The 25,620-nt window shown below is 49.0% G+C and overlaps 1 protein-coding gene and 1 long non-coding RNA gene across 2 annotated transcripts in view; one reads left to right on the top strand and one right to left on the bottom strand.

Annotated features, from left to right (window-relative positions):
• The window catches only part of Fam78b (family with sequence similarity 78 member B), a 79,037-nt gene extending 64,587 nt beyond the window's left edge, over positions 1 to 14,450 (bottom strand). The window contains exon 1 of the mRNA XM_006983239.4: positions 14,137 to 14,450. Within this exon, the coding sequence (XP_006983301.1) occupies positions 14,137 to 14,399 (263 nt within the window). The 5' untranslated portion in view covers positions 14,400 to 14,450. The remainder of the gene's footprint in view (positions 1 to 14,136) is intronic.
• An 825-nt stretch (positions 14,451 to 15,275) lies between these two features.
• The window catches only part of LOC121821341 (uncharacterized), a 29,755-nt gene continuing 19,410 nt past the window's right edge, over positions 15,276 to 25,620 (top strand). Inside the window, exon 1 of the long non-coding RNA XR_006062095.2 lies at positions 15,276 to 24,555. This is a non-coding gene — a long non-coding RNA (uncharacterized LOC121821341). The remainder of the gene's footprint in view (positions 24,556 to 25,620) is intronic.

The raw sequence follows: 25,620 nt of genomic DNA, 5'->3' as shown, positions 1-25,620 counted from the left end.
GTGGTGTGGGTGAAGGGAACCAAATCTGGGTCCTTGGTAAGAGTAGCAAGTGCTCTTAGCTGCTGGTCCATCTCTCCAGCCCTTAGGGGCCTTTAAAAGAGTGTACATCTCAGGCATCTGGTTGTTTCTTCAGGGCTCTTTGCTGTAGAGGAGGCCAAGGCAGATGGCTGCTCTTAGGGTTAGGGATGGCCCCATCTACAAACCTTGCTTGTGGCTTTCCAGTTTCCCATCTAGACAGGTAGGACGAGGCAAGGCAAAAGGGTAAGAGTTTGTGAGGCCGATCAGGAAGTAACAAGGCCCACTGGAACATTCCTGGGTGCTAGCTACCTGCATTTGTTTCCCTCTTTATATCTTAAGAGCCTGCTTTTGACATCCAGCGCTTTCTGATGATCACCAAGAAGGGGAAGCAAGCCATGTTCTTCGCCTTCTTTCCTACCTCTCTCTTCGCCAGGGGTTTGTGTAAAGCACCTGGTTCTTGACGCCTGACTTAATCCCCTGCTCGTCTCTGCACTCTCCTTGGTTTCCAAACCCTTCCTACTCTGAGTCCTCAGCACCATGATCCAATCTGTGGGGTTCAGAGCTGTAGTTTCACAGGTACATTTCTTTCAAGATCGTTCAGGAGTGGGTTCCTGCAAGGGAACGTAGAGGACTCAGGAGTTCACGGGCTCCCAGCAGGGTGGGAGAGCCTGCTTTTGGGTGTGCAGTGTTGCTCCGGCTGTGGCCCCCTCTGCATTTGTCTCTTAACCTCGGGTGGGTGAGCCCCAGGGAGGGACCCAGTTAAAAGTCAGAGGATTCAGGAGACCCATCCAGTGAGGCCTCACAGTCTGACAAGGTGACAGGCCCAAAGCAAACAATAGGTAGGAACTAGACAGCCGGAAGTTGGGACAGACACAAAGACAGATCAAGCAGCTCTTGCCAATAACAAGCAGGAGCCTGGCAGCAAATACTAACAATTCACAGGCTAACCAGATGTCGGGGGCTCTTGGAGTTACAGGACTTGCTAGAACCACGTCCCGCAGGTGGTGATAATAGGGGCCCAAGTTGCTCAGGAGAGCTGAGGCTGCCTCCTCCTCCAGGGAAGGCAGGAACTAGGTCTGAGTGCACGCTTTGAGAGTGGAGGTAAGGCCAGAATAGGGTCGAGTAAGGGAGGCTGATCACCTGACGTTGCCCTGGATTTCTAGAGTCCTCCCGAGATGTGGCCTGGAAAGGTGCGGATGACAGTTCTGGAGTTGTGACATGCTGCTGGGAGGTCTACAGTCCTTCCCTGAAGGAATTCCTCTGGACTCATCTTAGGTCCGTCCCCAAAGACCAAAGCACAACAGTGTGGCCTGGACCAGTTCTCCACTGTTCCTTCTCGGTCCACTTCCATTAGAGTAAGCAGACACAGCATTAGTAGGTCCCTATGCTAAAACCCCTTAACACTAAAAGAAAACGTTAAAAAAAAATGAATGAAACCCAACTAAAATCCACAAGAGAGACAGAGTCCCCAGGCTGCTAGGATACCCCTGTCAGACCCCCCCCCCATCTGTTCTGCTCTCCAGGGCCTCCCAGCCGAGCCCTGCTGTCAGGGGAGGGCCCTTGGCCCCCTCACAATCTGTCATCTTTGACACCACTTGGATCTTGTTTCTCTCGGAGCTGCCAGGGGACATGAGGATACCGTGCCTGTCGGCGGGCATGGAGCCAGGAAGACCATGCTTGCCATCAGCACCTGGGCTGGATGGGGTAGGTATGGGAAGGCTGGAGAACAGGGCTTCGGAGTTGCTGGGCATCTGAATAGCTGAATCCCAGTTTCTCCATACGTCCAGTCTCTCTCGGCTGCCAGGGCCTCATATTTCCTGCCATCTGTGATGGGTGTCTCTGGGGAGACCCTCTCCTTTCTAGCTTGCTAATCACTGTGTACAGACACTGGCAGTAGGCCGGTCTCTGCTCCTGGCAGTTGTGCAGACATCCCTTGGGCCGATCCGAGTTTCTTTTTGTGCTGCCAAGGGACTTGACTCGTCCTGTGCTCTGTCTGCTTCCTCTCTGATACAGGTGGTCGCTTCTGCCAGCTGACCTGGACTCTCAACAAACAAGGCTGTGTGTGTGTGTATGTGTGTGTGTGTGTGTGTAACTAGAAGGTAAGAACCCTGTTTACTGATTTTCAAACTAAAAGACTAGGAATGTGTCCATCCTTGACCCACAGAGTAAGGCAGTGGAGCAGGCCCAGGGATGGGAAACATTAGAAATGGCATCAGACAGTCCTGGTTCTACCGCTCACTCATGCTCACACTCTCACCCTGCTTGTCTTCCGGCTTCAGTGCACAGGCCTGTACATTGTGCTTCTGGGCTGTATAATTTACGATGCTGTCTAACCCCTGGCCAGGCAAAGAGGCTGATGTTGAACCACCGCTGGCACGTTTTTTAGCTATTTCGCTGTCTGTCAGTTTAAACCTTGTTGTGAACAAGAGCTGACTGGGGACAGTGACTGGTGAGGGAGCCGGAAGGGCAAAGAGTACCGACTCAGGTGTTGACATGCTTTCTGGGTCTCTTCCTAAGACCTCGGTCTCATTAGCACCCGATCCTGACCAGTTGAATGAACTCGGCAGCTGGGAGGTGAGACCACTAGCATATCCAGTTTGGTTTAAACCTTTTGTTTCCCAGGTTTCCTCCACAAGGCCAAAAGCAAGCAATCAGACAGTGTCCAAAACATCCACTGTTTATTCATTCGTTCATTCACCCATTTTTTCCATTCATCCATCCATCCATCCATCCATCCATCCATCCATCCATCCATCCATCCATCCATCCGTTTATTCAACTCTTCTAAGGCAGCTTATCACAGTCATTAGAATTAATTTTATCTGTTCCTAAACCTGCCTTTTTTTGAGACAGGGTTTCTCTTTATAGCTTTGGTGCCTATTCTGGCCTTGAACTCACAGAGATCCGCCTGGCTGGAATTAAGCCTAAATCTGCCTTTTTCACTACTTAGTTGCCTAAAGCTAGACATGCCACCCAAACCTCTTTATTCCTATTTCATCATTTTACTCCAAGGAAGACAACGGTGGTACCTACTTCACAGGCGATGCACATAAAGCACCTGGCACTGTTTAAACCTTCAACAAACAGCTTTGTAATCATTAAGCTGGATAAGTTGGTTATGGTTGCTCAGGGATACATGCTAAGTAGATACCTGTCAGTCACTCCAAGTGTACAGGTGTCCACATAAAAGACTGGCTCCCTGGTTCCAGAGGCCCAAAAGACATCTTCAGCAGGAGCTTTGCGTTTAGTTGGGTGGCACAAATCTCTGACCTTCTCTAAACGTGACGATGGTTCATGAAAATGCAGAAGAGTTGAGTCATTTTAAATGATCAGTTCTTGAGTTGATTTTCCTAGCTCAGGTGTGGAGGCTGCCATTTTGGAATGGAGGCTCATGGTATGTCTCTCATGGTAAAAAACAAAAACCACCACCACCAACAACAACAAAAATGAGTGATTCTGATCCTGTTCCCGATTCGCTGGAAGCCTCCCCCTTCTTACATATTCCAGTTCCTGACAGCCCCCGCCCTCCCCCACCCATGGCAGAGGGCAAGACCTAATTTACCAGTTTCTGGTGGTTCTCAGCTGTGCCAAAGCCTGTCCCCTGCACCACTCACTCCCTGGCAGCCCTGGCTTGTCTGCCCCTTCAGGATGCTGCTGTGGCTGCTGACGGAGGAGGTCGATTTACTGTTTCCCATTAGCCAGACCTCTGACGGCCTCTGAGTGCTGGGGCCTGACACAGCCTCGCCAGCCAGCTGGGAAAGGTCAGGCCCCAGGAGTTCAAGGCAGTGGAGGCCCCAGAGAGGACCGCCACAGCCACCCCACTCATGGGCCATCAGACCGTCAGACAGCCTTATTTACTGTGTGTTTGTCTGACAGCCGGGGATTTCTCGTGGCGTTTGTTGAACACGCTTAGATGTCCCGGTTTTCCGCTCTCTGGTTTTCAGAGGCTACAAATGATGTCTCTAAACATGCTCAGAACAAGTGATACACATGCACACAGCTCTGAGGGCAGTGTCTCCCAAGCCCAACCCCTGGGTACTTGTGGGAGGACACTGGGGAAGGGAGTGGGGGGTCACACACCTGGCTGATTCCACCGGCATTTGCCAAGATGACACCGAACACATTACCGAATCTCTTTGAGCTTCTACCTTCTCATCTAAAACAGGGAATAACTATTGTCCTATAATCTGTGTCATGATTATAGTAAGATTAATTATGAGACATCCCCTTACAGGGAGACGGAATTGTGCAAAGGGGCTTGGGAAGAATGAAGAGTATTAAAAATAGTTTGGGATAAAAATGATTTCAAATGCTGGTTTCTGTCTTCTCTAAAATGGAAAACCTGTGACCTTCCAGGCTATGAAAGGCAGGGCTCTGTCCCTAACTCCTTACAGGAGGTACACTGCAGCGTCTTAAATACATGTGATACTGTGACCAAGGGCGGGTTCCAGGTAGGGCAGGTGGCCCCCTTGAGGATGTGACTAAGCTTCGGTGATAAGGTTCAGGAATTCAAAGCAGGGTCCTGCATGCTGCCTGGAGCACAGCTGTGAAGGTGACTTTTTGGTGGAACAGAGGTATCTTCCTCACGTCCCTCTCGACGTGAGTGAAAAACATGGCCTTTGAGGTACACAATGAGCCTTTCGCCTCTCCTCTAGGTCTGGGGGGTACCGTTCGGCTGTGCTCATGTCAGGAATCCCCTCAAAGGTCTAAGTGATTTTCTGCCAAGGGAGGACACAGGGCCACAGTTCCTTAAGGCATATCTGGAGTCACTGACTAGTAATACTAACCGATAAGCTCTATAAAAAGCAACCTGTACACAGCACACCACAGTTTGGAATGCCTTTTCACAGTTTTCATTTCAGTCAATTTCTAACTCTAGACATGACTGCTCATTGATGTACAAGCAGACTAGACGCTGAATTTTGAGGACCCTGCCAAAGGTCTCAGGGCTGGTACTAGAACCCAGAATCTGACTCGAACTCTGTGCTGGAGAGCCCGCAGCTAGATCTTAAACCCGCACGGTGAATTGTTCCAATTGGTATGTCTCCCAGAACGTAATTAGAAGCAGGGTCCACCCACTAGCACTGGTCTGCTGGGCCTTATTGAAAGGAATAGCCCAAGGATTGCCGGAGCCAGAAACACGGCTGAATGTCTCAGGGTAGAGTCACCAGAAAACAATCCAGCCCTGCCCTCGAGTCATCCACAGGCAGGACCACGGGGAGTTGCAGAAGTGTCGGCCCAGAGCTAAACCCTGCAGCCAGGCCACTCCGAGGAGACTGGGAGCTGGAGATGGTGCCTCTGTTCCCAGAAAATGAGCTCTGGCGTGGATGGCGCTCAGTCCCTACATTCTTTGCTCCCACCCTCCTAGGAAGATGCAGTTCTTATGCTAATCACAACTTTCTCTCTGGGAGGGGGTGAGTGTGAGATGGAGACTGAAAGATTTGCTTCCATGCTCTCTGAACTCAATTCCACAGCATCAAGGAAATGCACAAACCATCCAGGAAATGCACAAATCAGTAAAACAAAAACAAAACTAAATAATAAGACTAAGTTCATTATTTTTATTTAGCAGAGCAAGTCTGGAGAACCTCCTTCTCCAGACTTGGAAGGCAAAGTGGTCCATTAGAGATAGACTGGCCAGGGAACACAGGCTTGCTTTCTGGCTGGGCCTGCGGCTGGCTCTGAGGCCTCCGGCAGGTTGCTGAACCTCCCTTGTACTAGGAGACCCTCCTTTTCAGGGTAAGGTTCCCATGAGGCTACGTATGAAGGACACTCAGCAGTGTGGCACATACACAGGCCTCCAACACGTAGAACATGTGTTACTCTGTGATCCTTCCCTTCTCGAGCAAAACTACCCAGATTCTCCAGGCATTCCTCCATGTGGACAATTCTCCCCACCCGTCATCGCTTGCTTTGTACTGAAATCCATCACAACTATGGAACCAGTCAGTCCTTAAACATCACATTGATTTGAACCTGCAAGAACGAGAGGCAATGTACCCCACGTCACCTCTGTGGGTACTTACTTCACATTGTGGGTATCTCTGCTGCAGCCAGGCTCCAGCCCTCCCTCCCGGAGACTCTCGGCTCTTTGTGAGCTCTTCCCCTCTCTAAGTATCCGCCTGGATAATCTTCTGCTTGTTTGCTCTTGTTTGTTCTCAAAGGGATGTATAATAACCAGCTTCTAAACTGTAGCCACTTCCTGCTTAGTGTGAACGTAACAGAAACAGTGGCCTCTGTCATGCCTGGCAACTTTTCCTAATGCAACATTGTAGACAAGAGAAGGAGGCCGAAAGATGGAACCTGATGCCTCCTCGGACCTGCCCCAAAAGACATCATGTACTCCTGCTGCCCAGTGGAAGGTCACTTATATCCTGCAGTCCGGTGCCCTCAAATTACCCTCTCCCTGCTTCCTCCTCTCCCACCGTGCCCATGCGGCCACAGTCTGGCACCCAGGCACAAAGCACATCTTGTCTCCTTCCTTCTACCTTTCCCCTGATCATGTGTATACTCTCTATCCCTTTGGGAGTTGCGCTTTATCTCCAGGGAGCTTAATGCTTTGCTGATAAAACCAGTTAATCCTCTGCTGCTCCTCTTTTGCAGAGATGGAGGAGATTAGAGGAAAAGGCCCAGGCCATCTCCCCTTCAAGGGCACTCAGGACATGCAGCAGGGAATTGGATCTTGGTTTCCACCTGATGCTCTAGACTAGGGTCCCCAGGGTTTCAGGAGCCTCCCGATGAGACTGTAACGGGAGGGGATCATGGGTAATGGTCCGGCAGCATGGCGACTCACTAGAGAGGCTCCTCTGACAAATGGCTGATCTTGTTTGAAGAGCAACATGCAGAAAGAAGGTCCGCCTATCTAAACCACCCTGTGCACACAGCAGCATATATCCTGTAACAAAAGAGCAAGCACTCCTGAGGCGGACAGGACTCAACCAGGCATGACCGTTATGTCAACATTCCACAAATCCCGGGATTTACAGAATCACAGGTTCAGGTGGGACAATGGACCCAGGGTTTCCACACCATGCTTCCTTGGGTGGGCACGGAGTGAGTGCCACTGTTTAGCAGGTAGGTGACATGAGAGGGAGACCTTCAGAATTTGATGAACAGGGCACAGGAGGGAGATGGGAGGAGGGGAAAGAGACACGCCACACACTGAGAAGCAAACCTTCCAGTGAGGTAGTGTGGCAGAACAAAAATGGACACCAAAGCCCCGGGCAGTCAGGCTGTGTGTTAGTGCCAAGCACTCCCTGGGGTGTTAGGAGTTTTGTGGGTTAGGCTGAGGGTTCACATGAAAAGCGAATTTTGAAGGGACACTGGTGGTTTAAAGTGATTAAAAAAAAAAATGGCTCATGTATTTAACGATATCCCATCTTTTCTATGGTCCAGGCAGTTCTCATAGAGGACACAGCAGATACACTATCTACTTTCACAATACATGTAGCAAGCTGAGGGGACCACGGCACACCCCCTAGCTGTGAGTTTAGGAAAATGAAAGAGCAGAACTGGAGAACCTCTTTGAAATGGCCAAGTCAACGATGGCTTCTGAGGGGCAGGTGAGATTTGAATGAGAAACAGGAATTAGGTGAGATTTGAATGAGAAACAGGAATTAGGTAGACCAGGGTAGGCAGGAGGAGCATTTGTGGTGATACTGTGTTCCCCAAAATATTGTGCACCCTAATAAACTTATCTGGGGTCAGAGAACAGAACAGTCACTAGATATAGAGGCCAGAAAATGGTGGCACACATGCCTTTAATCCTAGCATTCCAGAGGCAGAGATCTGCCTGGATCTCTGTGAGTGCCACACTGGAAACATGCCACACTGGAAACAGCCAGGCATGGCGACATGAGCCTTTAATCCTAGGAAGTAATGGCAGGAGGCAGAAAGGTATTTAAGGCATGAGGACGAGGAACTATAGGCTGGTTAAGCTTTTAGGCTTTTGAGCAACAAACAGTTCAGCTGAGATCCACTGGAATGTGGACACAGAAGCTTGCCAGCCTGGGGCGAAGCTCTGAGCTGGGTAGAGCCAGTTCTGCTGAAGACATGGAGATGGCTGACGTGGCTTAAGGACAGAAATCCAGAGTGGGAAGTGGTTTACACACTGCATACCCACTGTCCTGAGAAGTCACTAAAAAGTTGAGGCAGGAGAGTGAAAACACCCGTGATTATAATGTATCACTCTGCCCGCCATGTGGGAGGAGACTAGGTGGGGGGTGGGGGGGGAATGACAGCAGCAAGTCCAGACAGCACAAGATGGCAGCCACCCATACACACAGAGAAATGACTGCCTGCATCACAGATCTGGAGAGCGGAGCCAGTATGTCTGATGGTAGACTGGACGTGTGGAGGAATACCTGAAGTGACATGGAAATGATTTAGCTTGTGTAACTCAGGGAGTGGAGCTATTCTTAAGACAATTAAGAACTGTGGACACAGAAATTTGGTGAAGGCTTCAGTGGAGATTAAACATTTATAAGTGAAGCTGGGTGTGGTACATACAGCCCTGTAATCTCAGTGTGCAGGAGGTCAAAGCAGAAGGATGGCCATGAATTCCAGGCCAGCCTGGGCCTCTCAGTGAGCGCCAGACCATGTAGGGCTACATGGTACAGTAGTTCTCAAAAGACTAAACAACAGCAACATCAAAAGAGATAAACAGAAAACAATTTTCAGTGTGGAAACCTTAAGCCTGAGATGCCTTTCCAATAGTCAAGCAGAACTGCACACAGACACACGTACCTGACTGCATACCAGAGAGAGCGCATCTGCTGTTATTGGGATGGATGGAATTACCCAGAGAAAGCACAGAATGAGGAGAGAAAATATGTACTTTCAATAACATAGAGTAAGATCTATAAGGTAATACAGAGACCAGAACAGCTGCAAAGAGTATGGAAGCTAAAACATGGGAGTAGTTAACGATGACAGAAAGCTGTCAGTCACATGGAAAGGTGAGTGTCTTTCAAAAGCAAGTCTACTGGAGTTGGCAATATGGAAATTACAAACCCCAAATGAGGATGTTTCTCAATGGGCAGAGGGCAGCTGGGATGGGGGTAAACAGGTCTCAGAGGTGGGAGGCTACTCAAAAGCTCGCCAAAGCTAGGAGCGAGATATGACCGCCTCCATTTCACCCAAGCCAGAGCTCTCTCCAGATTGGCAGGTCTGAGCTGATCATGGAAGACTCCCTTTACAGCCCTAGAAGACAATGTAGGCAAAAGGCTCTCCAGCCACAGCCTTTCCCCTGATCTCAGCTCCACCTCATCCACTTCTGGCAAAAGAGCACCATTCTTGTTCATACCTCACCCAGGAAACCTCCTGGGTGTTGTGCTGAGCATTTGGGGGCTGTTCTGCCTCTGCTGGACCCAAGAGACTCCTAACACCCTCGGGTGATAAAGAGTTGACCTTCACTTTTCTGCTGTGGATATCGTTCTGTACAAATAAAACACTGATTGGCCAGTGGCCAGGCAGGAAGTAGGCGGGACAAGGAGAGAGGAGAATTCTGGGAAGTGGAAGGCTGAGTCAGGGAGACACTGCCAGCCGCCACCATGACAAGCAGCATGTGAAGATGCCAGTAAGCCACGAGCCCCATGGCAAGGCATAGACTTATGGAAATGGATTAATATAAGATATAAGAACAGTTAGCAAGAAGCCTGCCACGGGCATACAGTCTGTAAGCAATATAAGTTTCTGTGTTTACTTGGTTAGGTCTGAGCAGCTGTGGGACTGGCGGGTGAGAGAGATTTGTCCTGACTGCGGGCCAGGCAGGACCAGAAAAACTCTAGCTACACTTTTCCTTTTCTAGATGTTGTGTGAGGCCTCCCAATAGGCCCCCACTACCCATCAGACTTCAGCTACTGTTCTCTGTGCACACTCTGCCTATTCCTTGCACTTTAGAATACTTCCTTTTCCCCTCCCCCTACACCTCCTGTTTTTCTCTTTTGGATTGGTCCCCTCCCCTTGCCTTGGTGGATGTTCCGCAGTTGTAGAGACCAACCAGAAACACTGTACCTTCAGAAAACCCTTCCTGGTTCTTCTTCCCAAGGCCTTTCTCTTACTTGCTGCCCAGTACTGGTTTTGCTGATGTGAGGAAGCAAGGAGATGACTACAAACCCCATTGTTTTCTTTGTGGTACTTGCATATCAGGACACTTGCTAAGTGTGTGTTCACCGCAGCCTGACTGGGAAACCAGTGGCTCTTCCTGATGGAGAAGGAAGACCTTGAACATTCTGCTGAAGACCGAATTGAGCAGATTCACCACACTCAAGTTGGAAATAAGGAAGTGGGGCTGGAGAGATGGCTCAGTGGTTAAGAGCACTGGCTGCCCTTCCAGAGGACCTGGGTTCAGTTTCCAGCACTCACATGGTCGCTCACAACTGTCTGTAACTCAAGTTCTAGTGGATCCCACTCCCTCACAAAGACATGCAGGTCAAACGCCAATGTATATCAAAATAAAAAAGAAAGACAGACAGAAAGAAGGAAGGAAGGAAGGAAGGAAGGAAGGAAGGAAGGAAGGAAGGAAGGGAGGGATGCAGGTAGTTCCCAACCTGGCTCCTCCTAGTCACTTGAGGAAATACTAAGTCACTTGAGTTCAAGTTTCAGTTACAACATTATGGCCATCAAATGATTTAAAATGTTCCTTAAGAAGCCTCCCCTTTAAAATGGAAATGAAATCCACTTTGGGATGCCATCTCACTCCACTCAGAATGGCTATGGTCAAGGAAAAAAATGACAATAAACGCTGGCAAGGACGCGGGAGTAAAAGGAACCCTTATTCAGTATTGGTGGGGTGTACACCTAGGATATCCATTATGGGAATCAGTGGGCACTGTTTAAAAAGAATTAAAATAGAACTACCATACAAACTACCATACCACATGGTACCATGCCACACTACAGAACGACCACACCAATCCTAGGCATATACCCAAAGGATTCTATAGCCAACTACAGAGATATCTGCCTATCCACATTTGCTGCTGTATTATTCACAACAAGAAGGAAATGGAACTAGCCCAGAAGTCCATCAATAGAAGAATGGAGAATGAGAACATGGCACATATACCCAGTGGAATTTTACTTAACCATTAAGAGAAATAAAATTATGAAATCTGCAAGAAAATAGATGGATCCACAAAGTATCATATTAAAGTAAGGTGACCTGGACTCAGAAATACAACAAAACAAAAAAAACCAAACAATCCCCTTCCCAACAACAACCCCCGCCCCCCATTCTCATGTTCTCGAGGTAGGAGGCCACAAGAGAGGAACAAGAACTATTGAGAAAGAGGGGAAAGGTCAAAAGGTCAGATGTAACAGGGAAGTAGAAAGGAGGCTACAGGGGTCAAAGGGCACAGGAAGGGAAGGGGACTAAGGGTGTGTGTGTGTGTGTGTGTGTGTGTGTGTGTGTGTGTGTGTGTGAAGAGAAACAACAGCAAAAACTTTGAAAAATGCCATAATGAAACCTAACCTAATTTTTTGTATGCTAATAAAAAAAGCCTATGCCCTCCCTCCCTTGAGGAAGTACAACATTTAAACCACAAAGGCACGCTCTCTTTCAGTCCTGATTTCTTGCTGTTTTAGTTGTGGATCTAGTATTGCACCATTCTTTCCAAAATATCGAAAAGGCACCCTTCTAGCCCAAACCTCACTGCACCTTGCTTCTGAGACAGAACACTGTACGGGAGTGAAAATCCAGCCTGCAGCGTCTGCCACTCACAGTACTGGCTAAAGCAGACATGACGACAACCAACCCACAGACGACAGTGACTCCCGTGCCATATGAATTCCCATTAAAAAGTTTACATTGGCAAAGTTCGCAGGGCACAAATACTCTGTAGAAACTGGCTCAGTAAAATCTAGGCTCCAAAGTGGCCCTCAACACACAGCAATTATTACAACCACAACTTTGGATACAGATCTATAATAATGCAATTTGTGATTTCTTGGAGGCTGTTTTTGCTTCCCTGCACCAACAACACTGAAACCAGCAATCTTAAAATATTGAAAGTATAAGTTAAATGAAAACAAACAAAATCTTTTCCAAACCTCAAAGGCAAGAATTCAGTAGGGTATGTCAAGGGACTATATTGTAAGGAATTCATGGCTGTGCAAATTGGTTCCAAGGTAGACACACCCTCCCCTACATACAAGGAAGTTTCGCTATCATATCTGTTTATAGCTCAAGTTGACTTCTTTGGCAGAATATATTTTATGGAAGGAATTGGCATACACACACACACACACACACACACACACACACACACACACACACTTTGTATTTACTGATTTACAGGGGACTTGAGGCCACAGAGGGCTCTCCTGTGTAGTCTTGGGAAATATGGGGCTGCTCCTGTCCAGTGCCTCCAGGCTTCCTTTACTAGGGGATTCAGGCTTTGTGACTGCCCCAGCAAGGTTACTCCCCTCCCCGGTCCCCAATCAGGGTGAGGGCAGGGGCATGAGAAGGATGCCCTTCCCTAGCCAGGCTTTCTCTTCCTTGGCTGAAAAAAAAAAATGAATTTCAAAAAGCCCCAAACAAAACAAACAGTTCTAACACACATGTGTAAAGATATAGTCACTCTTTTCAGGTTGCGTCCTTTTAGATGGCATGATTCACCCAAAATAATATGTCACCCATTTCTCTCATTTCCAGAAAGGCAAGAACACAGTGTGCTCAGGCACAGTGAAAAGCGGGGTTCACATTTCTTCACCACCAACCAGCCTTCTCTACTGAGCTTTTATGCTTAAAGAGCAAAGTGCAAACTCTGGGAGGAAAAAGAAACAAAACGATCTGTCAAAATTCCTTTTAGCACCTATGACTAGTGTTAACTTCCATGCTCCGAGAGTGCAAGAAAAAGCCCCAAAACTGCTGCTAAAAAGATGATTTGACCTTTTAAAATGAGAACTCCTCCATCCCATATCCATTTTAAATAGGTAAATCTTGGGAGCGCCACAATTTTAGACTGAGAAATGAAATGAGGTTGAATTTCCAGAAGAGGGGTTTCCCTAAAGGCTACAAGCTGGTTAGGATGTTCTAGATCAACACTGTAATAGTAGGTAGAATGTAGGCCCCAAATCTCCTAGCCATATATAGTCGCCACGCGCACGGAATCTAGTTCTGAAAAGGGACAGGAGGGCAGATGAAAATTTAGTAAGTAACAAAGTCCAGAACGCCACCTCCCAAAGCCTGCGGTTCCAGGGCAGGATGTCCGCCCCTGGTGGCGGCAGAGCCCTGGTGTGATCTAGGTGCACCGCGCCTGCCAAACCCTTAGCGCGCACCAACGGGGCGCTGCTGAAGGAAGTTGGAGAGCTCCCAGCCAGCTGACTGGCTTCGGCGGTGGGCGCCTGGGAATCCCTTCCAGCGCCGCAATTAGGAAAGTTTTGAAAAGTAAAGACCCCAGACAGTTGAAGGGACTCATCCTTTCCTTAAGCTTAAGAAACATCACGAGCCGCACCAGCCGGCTGCTAAGCACAAGGCCACCAGTTCCGCCCGGCCCGGGAGCATCCTGTGTGCCTTTCAGCTTCCCACCACCCCAGAACTGGTCCTGGGGGCGCATCGCCAGAGAGGCGCTCTGCCCGGCTGGAGGTTCCAGACGGAGATGCTGCTCTGCTCGCTGGCCTGGGGGGCGATGGCAGAACCTCTGGCTCCCGCTCGGATGCCCTGTACCTCCTCTCCCAAGCCGGCTTGGTTTTCTCCAAAGGACGCACGACACAGACCATGCGCCCCCAGTACTCCACTCCTCTCCCCAAACTCTTCCCGGGGAGACCCACAAACACAGTCTGCGCCCCAAAACTCCCATGACACTCGCCAACCACCCCATCTTTGCCTCTCGAGCCCTCCCAGTCGCGTTCTTCCTGCCCCTCACTATTCTCCTAGCCTTTCTGAGGAAGTCAGAAGCAAAGCACGAGAAAATGCCTTCGCCAGGAGCCTCCCGTCACCCGCCCTGTCACTGAAACAAAAGCGCAGGGAGGAGGGAGGTGGGTGGGGAGGCGGGAGGAAGGTTCGGAGAGAGATGGGGACAACGGTAAGAGGGGCTGGGGAGGGGGCCGGAATGGAGAGCGGAGAGAGGGGCCAGGACCCCGTTCCCGCGCCGCGTGGCGTGGCCGGTCGCTTACATGCCCAGGTCGCTGTAGGTGTTGAAGAACTCCATCTGGTTGCACGCCTGGATCCAGCCCACCACCCAGGTCTCGTGGCGGGGGATGGGGGGCATGACCACGCGGGCCGAGGCTTTGAAGTAAGGGGTCTTGTAGCGCAGGACGATGGGCGAGGTCTCCTCGATGCGCGTGGGGCACTGGTCGATGGTGGCGCACACATCGTACACCACGATGTTCTCGCGCCGGATCCGCGCCTTGCAGGTGATGCTTTGGATACAGCCCATCCTGCCGCCCGGCGCCGGCGCGGCGCGGCGTGGGGCAGCGCGGGGGCCCGGCGCGGGCAGCCGCGGGCGCCCGTCACGCCGGCATGGCGACGCGCCGCTCGCTCCCGGTCCAGCTCAGCTAGCGCCTAAGAGCGAGGAGCCGCCGCCGCGGGGCATCCTCCGGGGAAGCCCCCTCCCCTTTCCGCGCGCTGGGTCGCGGCTGCCCCGACGCCCGCCCACGCCCGCCTCCTCGCTCTAGCAAGGGCGCGCGGAGCGTGCGCTCCTAGGAGGCGGCGGGCGCTCTCACCGGCTCCCGCGCCCCGGCGGAGGGCAGGGAGGGGAGCGGCGCTGCGAGGAGTGCTGCCCACCCCGGGCCGGAGCCCCCCGCCCTTCGCCGGAGAGGAGGCGGCGGTGGCGGCGGCGGCATGGAGCTGCGGGAGGGTGGCGGCGGCGGCGGCAGCGGCAGCGCCCGGGCTGTCTGTTTCCGCGGCGGCAGCAGCAGCAGCCGCCGCCGCCGCCGCCGCTGCATGAACCTCTGCACCGCGGCTGCCCCCCGCGTGCAGCGCACCCAGCGGCGGGCGAGCGGGCGGCCCGAGCGGCAGGCGGAGGCAGGCGGCGGCGGCGGAGACCGCGCTCCCTCCCGCCCCTCCCCGGAGTCGGACAGCGCCCACACTCCTGCACCCGGCCTCGGGGGCGTGGGGGGCGCCAGGGGGTCGTAGCCCTGGCTGGAGAGCCCAGCAGGCTAGGGCTGCGGGGGACGTGCTCCGCGGAAGAGACTGGCTGTACGCCATGAGTTTGTCCCTCTTCGGCTGCCGTCCGGGTGGGGGGGGGGGGTTGGTTGTGTAGTGTGCAAGGGTGGGGGTGTTTAAAGGGCCGCTAGCTCCCGGGCGGGGCCCAGCACGTGGGGTTGGGCGGGGCCGGGACCCCGATAGGTGGCGCCCCGCAAGTGGTAGTGGGGTGCAGACACGGGACCCTGTGTGTTGGGTGTGGCCGAGGGGGCCCGGCGCTGTTCGGAGACCGGTGGGAACCACAGCCGGGTTAGGGATTCCTGGAGGAGAGCACGTTTGAGGCAGCCGAGGGGCTGGGGAACCAGGTTTCTATTGAGATTTCTCGCTCTGTGTGATATAGTTTGTTAGAGTTGGGCGTGACCTCCTCTGGTATCCTATCCGGAGGAAGGCTGAAGCGTGGGCTCCAGCAGTGACACTAAATGGATTTCCCTCTTTCCCCGGCCCGCCTTTCCCTCTAGTTACTGGAGTCTTTCTTTGCACCACTGTATTGAGAGTGGGTACCTGAGAAATCCCGCTGGAGGCTGACACCGAATCACCAAAATGCCGGTGTTAGTCGGAGCACGGGCTCGGCTTACTCAGTGACCTGCTTTCATCCAACCCCTCCGCAACCCCCGCAACGTACTCTTTCATCAGAACAACACACACCGGGGGACTGAAGCTCCTTGGGAAACACTGCCTTTTCAATGTCTCGCATCCTGAGACAGGTTTTGCTTAGCAGGACCATTTAGCTAGATCAGAAGGCTTAGCTGCGTTCCCAGGGTTACCTACGGCCTGTTGTGTACAAGGGGGGTTGTTCAGGACCTTACGGAACCGGGGAGGATTCAAGAGTAACTACTCGATCATACAAAGTCAAAACGCCAATTTGTAGTAAACTATCCAGGCCACGGACAGCTGGGGATCTCTGGGGTCCTCTCTTGTCTTTGCTTCTCTGGAAGTTGCACAGTGGCCAGCACATGGTAACTTCCTAACAGTTGTGTCAGAGTGAATGATGGACGAGCATGCCGCTGGTCTCCAGTTCTGATGGGAACTGCCACCGCAGATGCGCTGCACGTTTCATTCCGTGTATACCTGCCATGTGTGTTATTGTGATCTCAGGTGTCAAAGAGGAAGAATGTTAGCAGATACATTTATTATTTTAAACTGTGCATCTTCTCACATCTTTCAGAGCCAGGAGCTTCTTTTAGCTCCCCCCCCCCGCCCCACCCCCCTCATGATCACTGAGCATTTCCTGGATCTGGTACTCAAGTGCACTCCTCTAACAGGCCACAGGAGCCTGCTGGGGTTAGTATTTAGTTAGGACAGATGTGATGAGTAATTTAAAAATTGCTGGAGATCTAAAGGCAGCCTTCGCCCTTGCTTTAGCTTTCCTGACACTTGGGTTCGCTTTATAGTGAACAAAAAAGCAATTTTTCTTCTTTTGATGACATGGCTCATTTTATGATGTAGCTGCAGACCTCAATCCCTGGTCCTTTTATGCAGCAAACACTTCCTGGTGGCTTGGCAGGAGCCAAGTATTGTGCTAGGAACTAGAGATTCAGAGTAGAACAAAAAAAAAGCACATGGTTCCCTTGAGAAGGCAAATCTGGTACCAAGTTGTTACAGTCAATTGTGACGCTGCTCTAATAGGAACATATACCCAGCTGCTTTAATAGGAACATATACCCAGTGCCATGGGAGGCCAGAGAGGAGAGCCACTGGGATTTATAGATGGCTCTACCGAAACAATGACAATAGAATTAGATCCCGAAGGACTGATGGGGGCTAGCCAAGAAGAGATTAGTGTAAGGGTGAGAAAGAGACGAGTGTGTCAAAAGGCATAGAGATGTGACGGAACTTGGGCACACGCGGGAAAAACAGCTGGTAGTCCACGTGTTTCTCAGTGTTTATGTGCGGACCATGGGCTTCCAATCTCTGTCCCCAAACCAGTTGTGGATACAGAAGTTGAACTTCAGGGGAGGCTGATGAAAGCAAGTTTCACAATTTGAGGGGGAGAAATGACTCTGTATCAATGTGGAGATTAGAAATAGGCAAGATTTCAAGGTCCGTGGTGACAGATGATTTGGCCTTGAGTCAGGGTAGAGCAATGTGGCTCCGGAGGCCTGGCTGCATCTGAGAGTCCTTAGGAGGTAAATTTGATTTACTCAGTGATTGATTGGTGTCAGAAGAAGGTCTGGGACGCCTGTTGGGTTTTCCAGCTTTGACAATCAAACACGTGACCAGAAGACAAAAGAAGGAGTGTGTTGGAGTTGTGAGTCAAATCATGTTGAGTTGGAGGTGCTCGAGAAGAGCCTCTTTGGGGGAGGGGCCCAGAGTTTGAGTTCCGGTGGTTATTATCTTCTAGGAAATAGACGGAAAAGAAAACGTACAGCTGGAGAATCCGGTTATCTTTCTCATTTGAATAATTTGTCAGTCTGCGGTTGTGTGGACAAATATCTCCATTGTCTTCTGGTAGTACGAGCCAAGCTATCATAAATGGGAAGAACTTGTTAGCTGTCTTCAACTTGTAGAAAAATTGTGTAAGGGAGAATATTATTTTGTTTTCAAAACTTAAAATAAGACTTTGTTGTATCTAGTAGAGTGTCAATAAAATATATTATCTACAGACTTTGATCCATGACTCTCTTGAAGCATTCACCCATGACCTTGGTGAGTCTCCAGAATCATGAATGTCATCATGACATACAATTTCAACCATAAAATACAGTAAGCTGTAGCCATAAAGTGTAAGGAGTCCTTTCAGACTCTTAATGGTTCCATAAATATGGGATTATGATATTTTCTAAAGGTATTTAAATAAAATCTGCCATTTCAAATAAACTTATATCATTACATTGTATCGTTACCTTATCAATTGCACCATTACTTGAGTCTGCAAGAAAAAAAAAGACGAATCAGTATGAGACTTACCGTGTAAATGTCAATAGGAGAGTAGAGCTAATCTGTATGGGGACACAAATGCCAGGTGTTGAATGTGGTCCACACACTGGATATATGGCTGGCAGGGACTCTCTAGCCTCCTGGAAAGCTCATTCAAATTTACATCTCAGCAAATTACTTCATGATGTGGCCCTTTCAGGTCATTTGTTGGGGACTGTTAGCCTTCCCAGCTGCTGGCTGTCAAATGCCAGCGCACCTGTGTGTGTGGTGCAGATGACGTGCTTACAAGTTCAACAGCGTCTCTGTGAGGCTCTTCCGTTTCTCTTTCCCCCTTTTTCTGGTGTTGGGGATCTACCCTAGACTGCCGAATTCTAGGCAAGTGCCCTCCTTGCTCCTGCACTACATCTCGGCCCTCTTGGGTTTCTCCTTCCATCTGTTCACATGAGACCCCCTTACCTCTTGCAGCACCACACACCTGCCTTTGCTAGCTGCCTTCATGCTGTTCACAGTGTTTGCTCACACTAATCTCCTGAAGTAGGCAGCTTCCTCTTCAGGAGAACGTGCCATCATACTCTGCCACTCGTTCAGTGTCTAGAATTCAATAAGCATTTACAAACTAAATCTGTTCCTGGAAATATGATGAAACCTCATTCCCCATCCCTCCCCTACAAGCCCTGCAAGCTGTCCTATTACCTACAGTAAGGATGCATTTGGATCCTGATTCTTTCTCGTCCCACTGGGTTTTCAGCATGCTTGCCTGATGTTAATCGATGTCCTTTATCTTTGAGCACTGTACATTATCTGAAGGATTATAAGCTCTGGGTACCAAGAACTGGAAAAACTCCAATGACAAGACCTTGACAACAATACTTCCTTATGCACAACTTCATTGTAGCGTATTTTCGGGGTGCGGCACACAAATGCTCCTTTGTAGTCCAAGCTTTTGATGTTCCTGGGTCGGACAGAGGTCCTCAGTTCCCTAGCTGGGGCCCTCCAGCGTGCTCTGAGGGATTCCAGCTTGGGTTCCTCAGCTGTGGTGACCCTGTGCTCTGACTTCCCAAGAGGGAGATCTCTGACTTGACTTTTCCTGTTGATTGAGTCATTACTCATGGTCAAGCATGCCTTTTAGAAATTATGGGTCACAGAGGCCTATCTTCTCGTTGACCTTAGCAAGGATTTCCAGAAACTGAAGAACAGACTACCAAACATTGAGCCTCTGAAACTATTAAAAATGGAGATGGATTCCGATCTGGCTGAGATGGCCTGAAGACAGTCGAGAGGCTAGATGAAGCATACAGAAGGAGAGTCACAGTTCCATTTTGGTTTATTACTTTGTGGGATGTGACTTTAGGGCCAGAGTGACCAGATTTTCTTCTAGGCGGGGTAAGCTCAGCATGGATTGTCCCACAACCATAGACTCGGGCTTTTGCTAAGTCTCTTAGCCTGAGATACAGGGCTGCTCAAATATTCTGACAGCTCTGTGTTCTGCTAGGCTCTGGAAAGCTCATGGGATCTCCCTGTGCTATCAAAGGTCCTGTTTCTGACACACTTAAAACCCTTTTCTTGGTTCTTATCAGTACAGCAACATTATTTTCTTCCTCCAAGCCCAGGATCTTACTTCCTGTTGACAGCGATATTATTTCCTTCCTCCAAGCCCAGGATCCCACCCCCTGATGATTTCTCTCAGCTTCTGGACTGTTTCCTAAGGGATTCATTCTCCTGGAGTCCCTCAGGACTTTCACCCACAATATTGGATTTGACTGTTATTGTCATGGGTGTCTTCTGTACTTGTCCCTCCTGCCAGACATTTCTTCTCAATTCAAGGCAAGTGTTCCAATCTACCCGTTAGATGTTTCTTTGAGCATCCTGACATCCCTGCTGCATCAATGAATTGATACTCTCTTCCAGCCAGCCAGTGTCTCCTTTGACAGCTGTTTCTGGCTAGAGTTCCCAGTGTTTCCTCAGTATCAAAACTCTAAACCAACCTAGATTCTTCCTTCTCCTTACCCCCACTAGTTTCTAGCACACCGACTTCTGTCAGGGACACAAACAAGACACAGGTTGATTGGAATCCCATCACAGGGCTTTGAGGACCCACTCTGCCTTTCTAGCCTTCTGCTTCTTTGCTTTCCACCCACCCTAGCCGTCAACTCAAGTAGATGACCCACCTTTCCTGCAAGAGCCCTTTGGTCCATTTTGGCTAGGTCCTGTCCTTTGACTGTATGTTCCGATCCTACCCCGTGAAGATTGCTGGACTGAATATGTTGGGCAATGTGAGGTGCAGACAAGTGGAGAACCCCCAATCCTTGCCTGTAGGAATGTCAAGAGTGATCAGGTCACCACAGAGAGGAGGCCTCCCCACAAGAGCTCCTCCGTTTTTTGGTTTCATTTCCAAACTTGAAGGGGTAACCTCTAAACTGGTTATACAGATGTGGCCCCGGTGGGATTACCACTTGCAAGCAGACTCAGGTTTGTAGACCACCTCAGTAGGAGGCAGACATCTTCTTGAACGTCCCTCTGGCTCTTCACATTCCCCACGCTCACCATTCTACTCTTCTTCCTGCACCGTGAGGTTTTTCGGCCAAACACTGGCTAACTGTGGACAAATATGCATCGCCATGATTGCTCTTTATAGATCAGGTGGTGAGATTTAGCTTTAGGATTTTCCAGCTCAGTGCTCAGTGAGGACACCTCTGTATGTGAGGAGATAGAAGGCCACCCACTCCCCTGAGACTTAGCCATGGCCAGGGCAACCTCAGTTTCAGGCTGAACCTGACCTAGATCATCACAGACCCAGTGTTCATTTGAGTCTCTGGTCCTGGCCACAGTCTCCATCTCTACCTCTCACCCTTACATCTAGGAGCGGGCTTCTAATCCACTTAGTTGGTTTTCCCACATTTCTCTTACTCCAGTGGCCACAAGCCATTATGTGTGTGTGAAAGTGTACATTGGTTCATACATACACATGAGTGTGCAGGTGCGTGTATGTATGTACATGTGGATGCCAGAGGTCTATTTGAGATGTCTTCCTCAATTTGTGTCTGCCTTATTTTTGAGACAGGATCTCTCACTGAATGTGGAACTCACTGGTGTGCCTAGACCAGCTGGATAGTGAACTTCAGAGATCTGCCTCTGTCTCTATAGTGCTGAGATTAGTGATATGTGCGGATATGCCCAGCTTTTCCCATGGGTGCCAGGGATCTGAAGGAAAGGGCTTCATGATTGTACACTTTACGTGCTCAGGCACTTTACCAGCTGGGCCATCTCCAGCCCCCCTAAACTATTGTTTATACTGTAACTTACAAGGATCTTTAACAAAATTCAATAAGATTACACCATTTATTTTGAAAAAAAATCTACAAATACATTTCAATGATTTTGTACTGCTTTGGGGACCTCAGAGAGCCATGGCTATGATGAGATCCTTCATGATGTGGCTCCTGGCTGCCTTTCTGCCTCACCAGGCACCATCTTCTGTCTTATCTATTCCATCTGGACATTTTCCTTCTTCCATGTCATTGACTGAGTCAAGCTGCTTCCTTCCTCGAGGCCTTTATGAAGGCTCCTTTTCCTGATGGATCGTTCTTCTTTCTTGTTCTTTCCAATCTCTGACTTCCAGCCTCTGCCCTTCACTTAAAGCTCAATACACAAGTGCCACGCCCATTTCAATTTCCCAGACCCAGCTGGGAATCACTACTGTGAGCTCCTGAAGTTCCCATGCCTCTTCCTCATCTCAGCATCCTATGAGTAGTAAATTTGTTTGATTATTTAGTTATTGTCTTTCTTGCAAGGTTATGAGCTCTGTGATGATAGGAACTACTCTTGCTTCTCTGGCCTTCAAAGCAATGATGGGCACATGGTAGCCATTCATGACTATTCCTTAAGCAACCGAATGAGTTGAGACCTTGCTTTGGCAATCCACTTGGCATCCCACACCTTCTAGAGATGTGACCCCCATCTCACTTTTGACATTCTTCCCACCATCAGGACGGATAAAAGATCTCTGCGTTTCCCCTTGATCACAGGACCCTTCTCCATACCCTCAGACTTGGCAAACACTGCCCCTTTGTTTTCATTTGTGGGTCCCAGGTCCCACACTCCTGGGCTGCCCTACCCAAACTGTGCTGAGGACCAGTGTCTGACACTGTAAGGTGGTCTGTAGGAACTCTTGGCCTTGTTTAGGTAGACAATGCAGCACTGTCCGAGGTGGCTCACACCTGTAATCCCAGCTCTTGGGACTACAGCACAAGAGGATTGCCGCCAGTGTGAGGCCAGTGTGAGGCTATATCATCAGACTCTGTCAGAAAGTAAAATCCAACCTGGACCTCAGTCTAAGCTAAGTAAATACAATACAAAGTCAGCAATCTTTGTGAACCTTTACCATTGATGTATGCAATTACATTTTATTATTGCTTCAAACTATTGTTTTAAGAACAGAAAGAAAATCCAAATCACATTATAATAAAGAAAATGAGCAGTACAGAAAAAAAAAAATAATACAGAAGGGAAAGAGAAAGCCCGAGACTCTCTTTAAATTAAGTATTGTATTTACTGGAATAGAAACTAATTTTGTCGGAATCAGTTCAATAAGTATCATCCACAGCGGAGGCAAAATAACATTAGTGTTCACACTTCCTGGGGAAAGTGAGGACAGCGCTCAGGATCCTGTCCTCTCACGAGGCACACTGGGAGCGGGTCACACTTTGCAATTCTGTTTCACAGACCTCCCGTGGAGCCCGATGGAGAAATCCATGCTGTTTCCCTAAAATGTTCGAAACACAATTGATTGTATCTTAAAATAGGACCACAGCCCAGCACTGGAAACAGTCATGGAAAAATGGTGTCTCAGAGGCTTTGTGTCTCTCAGTTAACAAAGAATCAACAGTGACAGGAACTCTTTGGAAGCCTCAGTTTCTCTGTTTGCATTCATAGTTAAAAATAGCTATCTTCGTGGCTGGATTTCCCCTACTCTTGTCATGGGAAATGGCTTGAAAGCTGCTTGGTAACCCACAGAGGGTCCCAGCTCCTCCAGAGGTGGTGTCCTTTCTCACCCACAACACACCCTCATGACAGTTATTGCAAAGAATTTCAGACCTAGTTCTGTTTTAGTTTCTCTAAGCTGCTACGAAGTGTCCCCAGGGAATTGACCCATACTCTCTGTTAGTCAGCTCTCTGTACCATAGTGGATGCAATGGACGGGTACTCTTTCTGTTAGTCAGTTCTCTGGTACTGTAGCAAATACCCAGGGTCATCAATTTACAAAAAAAGAGGTTTGCTTTGAATCAGAATTGGTTAGTTTGTTGTGCTTTTGATTTGTGGCAAAGCAGCATGTCATAGCAGGAATGTATCTTGGAGCAAAATCAGAGACTCAAGATTTTGCCCTTTGAAGGGATAATTAAGATCCAAATATAGCTTCTCCCAAAATGAATAGGGAAGCCCAGGAAGTCCTTGCAAGGAAGTCCTGAGGCTCAGTTTGAAGAGGTTTGTTTACACACACACACACACACACACAGGAGCTACTCTGTTTCTCCAAATTTGAACCCATCTTTCTTACACTAAGAAGAGTTTCCCCCATCTTTATCTTCCTCCTGCCCTCTAGCTTAAAGAATAAGATTGAGTTCATGTCTGAATCGATTTCAATTCTAGGATAAAGATGTAGGAACAATTATGACTGACAGTGGAGTTCAAGTGTTGAGAAGTGACATGAAGACAGATTCAGGGAAGAACGGAGAATTGAAGTTCCCTAACAGCGACAGGAATCCTGCAAAGGGGAATGGGTTTTCTGAGGGGTGCTTGAACCAACCCAATTCATTCTCAAGGAGAAGGGAGACACACAGAATTGGGGGAGTACAATGCACAGCACAAAAGCAGAATTCTTCCTGAGCACTTCCTCCTGGAGTAAGGACCTTCATCACCACTGGCAACTGCCTGGGGAGAATTTCTTTATGTGGTGTCTTTATATGGACACATGCGGAAGGCTTTAGAAGTGCCACATATCACTGTTTTAAGGGGCTTAATGCACTGTCTGCTGTGCCCCCAGACTTTGGCGCAAGTGCTTGTCAACCTGATCCATCTGAAATCACCCAAAACACAAGCTGCTGGGAACTCTGGAGAGAAATTTTTTTAACTAGGTTATCTGAAGCAGGAAGGCCACCCTGAAGGTGGGAGGTACCTTCTACTACCTTTCTAAATAGAAAGACATGCATGAATGAAGGAAGCTTTGCTCTTGGCCTTCTGTTTTCTGTCTACAGACCCTCACCCTCACTGGCAAATTCACCTGTCCCGTTACTGTGGAACTGTTTCACTAATACTAGAACCCTTTTTTTTTTTTTGGTGGCGGTGGCAGGGGGAGGGAGCTGCTAAAATAAACTGAAGCCCAGCAACTCTCCAGGAACCTTCCAGGCCTTTCGTGCCAGATTAGGACTGAAGCACCCAGCTTCACGGACTGAGCAGATGATTACTGGTCTTTCTAGCCTGAGACAGCCATTGTTGGACTACGAAGACCATATCTTGTAAGTCAATCTAATCAATTCCTCATATATATTTTATATTGCATCACTTCTTTCTCTTAGGAAACCCTGACTAATACAGGATTTCTGATTTGCACTATAATATACAAAAGTGTTCCTTTGTTCTTCATGGTTGTCGGGGACCAGGGAAGCATCTTTCTGAAGATGCTGTAGTACTGGTCTGAAAAAAAGTAAATCTGAGAAATTTGGCAGAAGTCTAAAGAAATTCAGCAATTTGATGGCTGTAGGGAAGAAATTAAAATATGACATCAAACAAATGCATAAAAAAGAATAATCAATGAAAGGAAATTCAGATCAATTTCTAGACGACAAAGAGTGATAGAGCCTGAATAACAAAGCCTGAAGACAGTTCTCAAGGTAAGAAATAGAATCAAAAAAAGGAAGAAGACTTCTCTTCACAGGGACATGGGAACAGTGGAGCAGGTGGGTAAAGGTAAAAAGAAAGAAGCAGAAATGTTAGAGAAGAAAGGATGGATGAGGGAAAGTGGTACAATAAGATACACATCGAACAAGAACAGAGGAACCACTCAAGAGCATTTAGACAGGATCCATGAGTCCCTACCATCACTGAGGTGGAACACGTGATAGACCTAGGGGGCTGTGTCTTGAGATGGATTGTGGCTGGGATGTGAAGCATGAGAGGCTCTGTGGGCTGTTGGCCCGTTCAGTTCATTCAAACACTCATTTTCATTTTTTTTTTAAAATTAGCATTCAAGGCAGAGATTAAAGAAGGTAGCCTGCTTGCCTGGAAGTAAGAGCCAAGCTCAGAAAGTCTAGGGACCAAAGGGTTAACTGGGGTTGTTACGGGCTGAGTAGACTTGCAGCAATTCAATTGTGGCAAAAGTCATGCAGAGGCCAGAGAACAGAAATAGAGATGGAACGCACAGAGCCCAAGGCAAGCGCAAAAGCCTTTTTCATTTCTGCTCTCTATAGGTAGGGGTGGGCTGCAGCACGTGCCAGAAGGAGTGACAGGGTGGGGGACCAGCGAATGAGCCGGCTGGAGATGGGTCCAGCTGCTCTGCTTTATCCCACACCAGACTCTTAGGC

This window comes from Peromyscus maniculatus, chromosome 11 (assembly GCF_049852395.1).
Source record: "Peromyscus maniculatus bairdii isolate BWxNUB_F1_BW_parent chromosome 11, HU_Pman_BW_mat_3.1, whole genome shotgun sequence".
Lineage (NCBI taxonomy): Eukaryota > Metazoa > Chordata > Mammalia > Rodentia > Cricetidae > Peromyscus > Peromyscus maniculatus.
The sequence above is the reverse complement of the archived record's forward strand: the minus strand, read 5'-3'. Positions and strand labels throughout refer to the sequence as shown.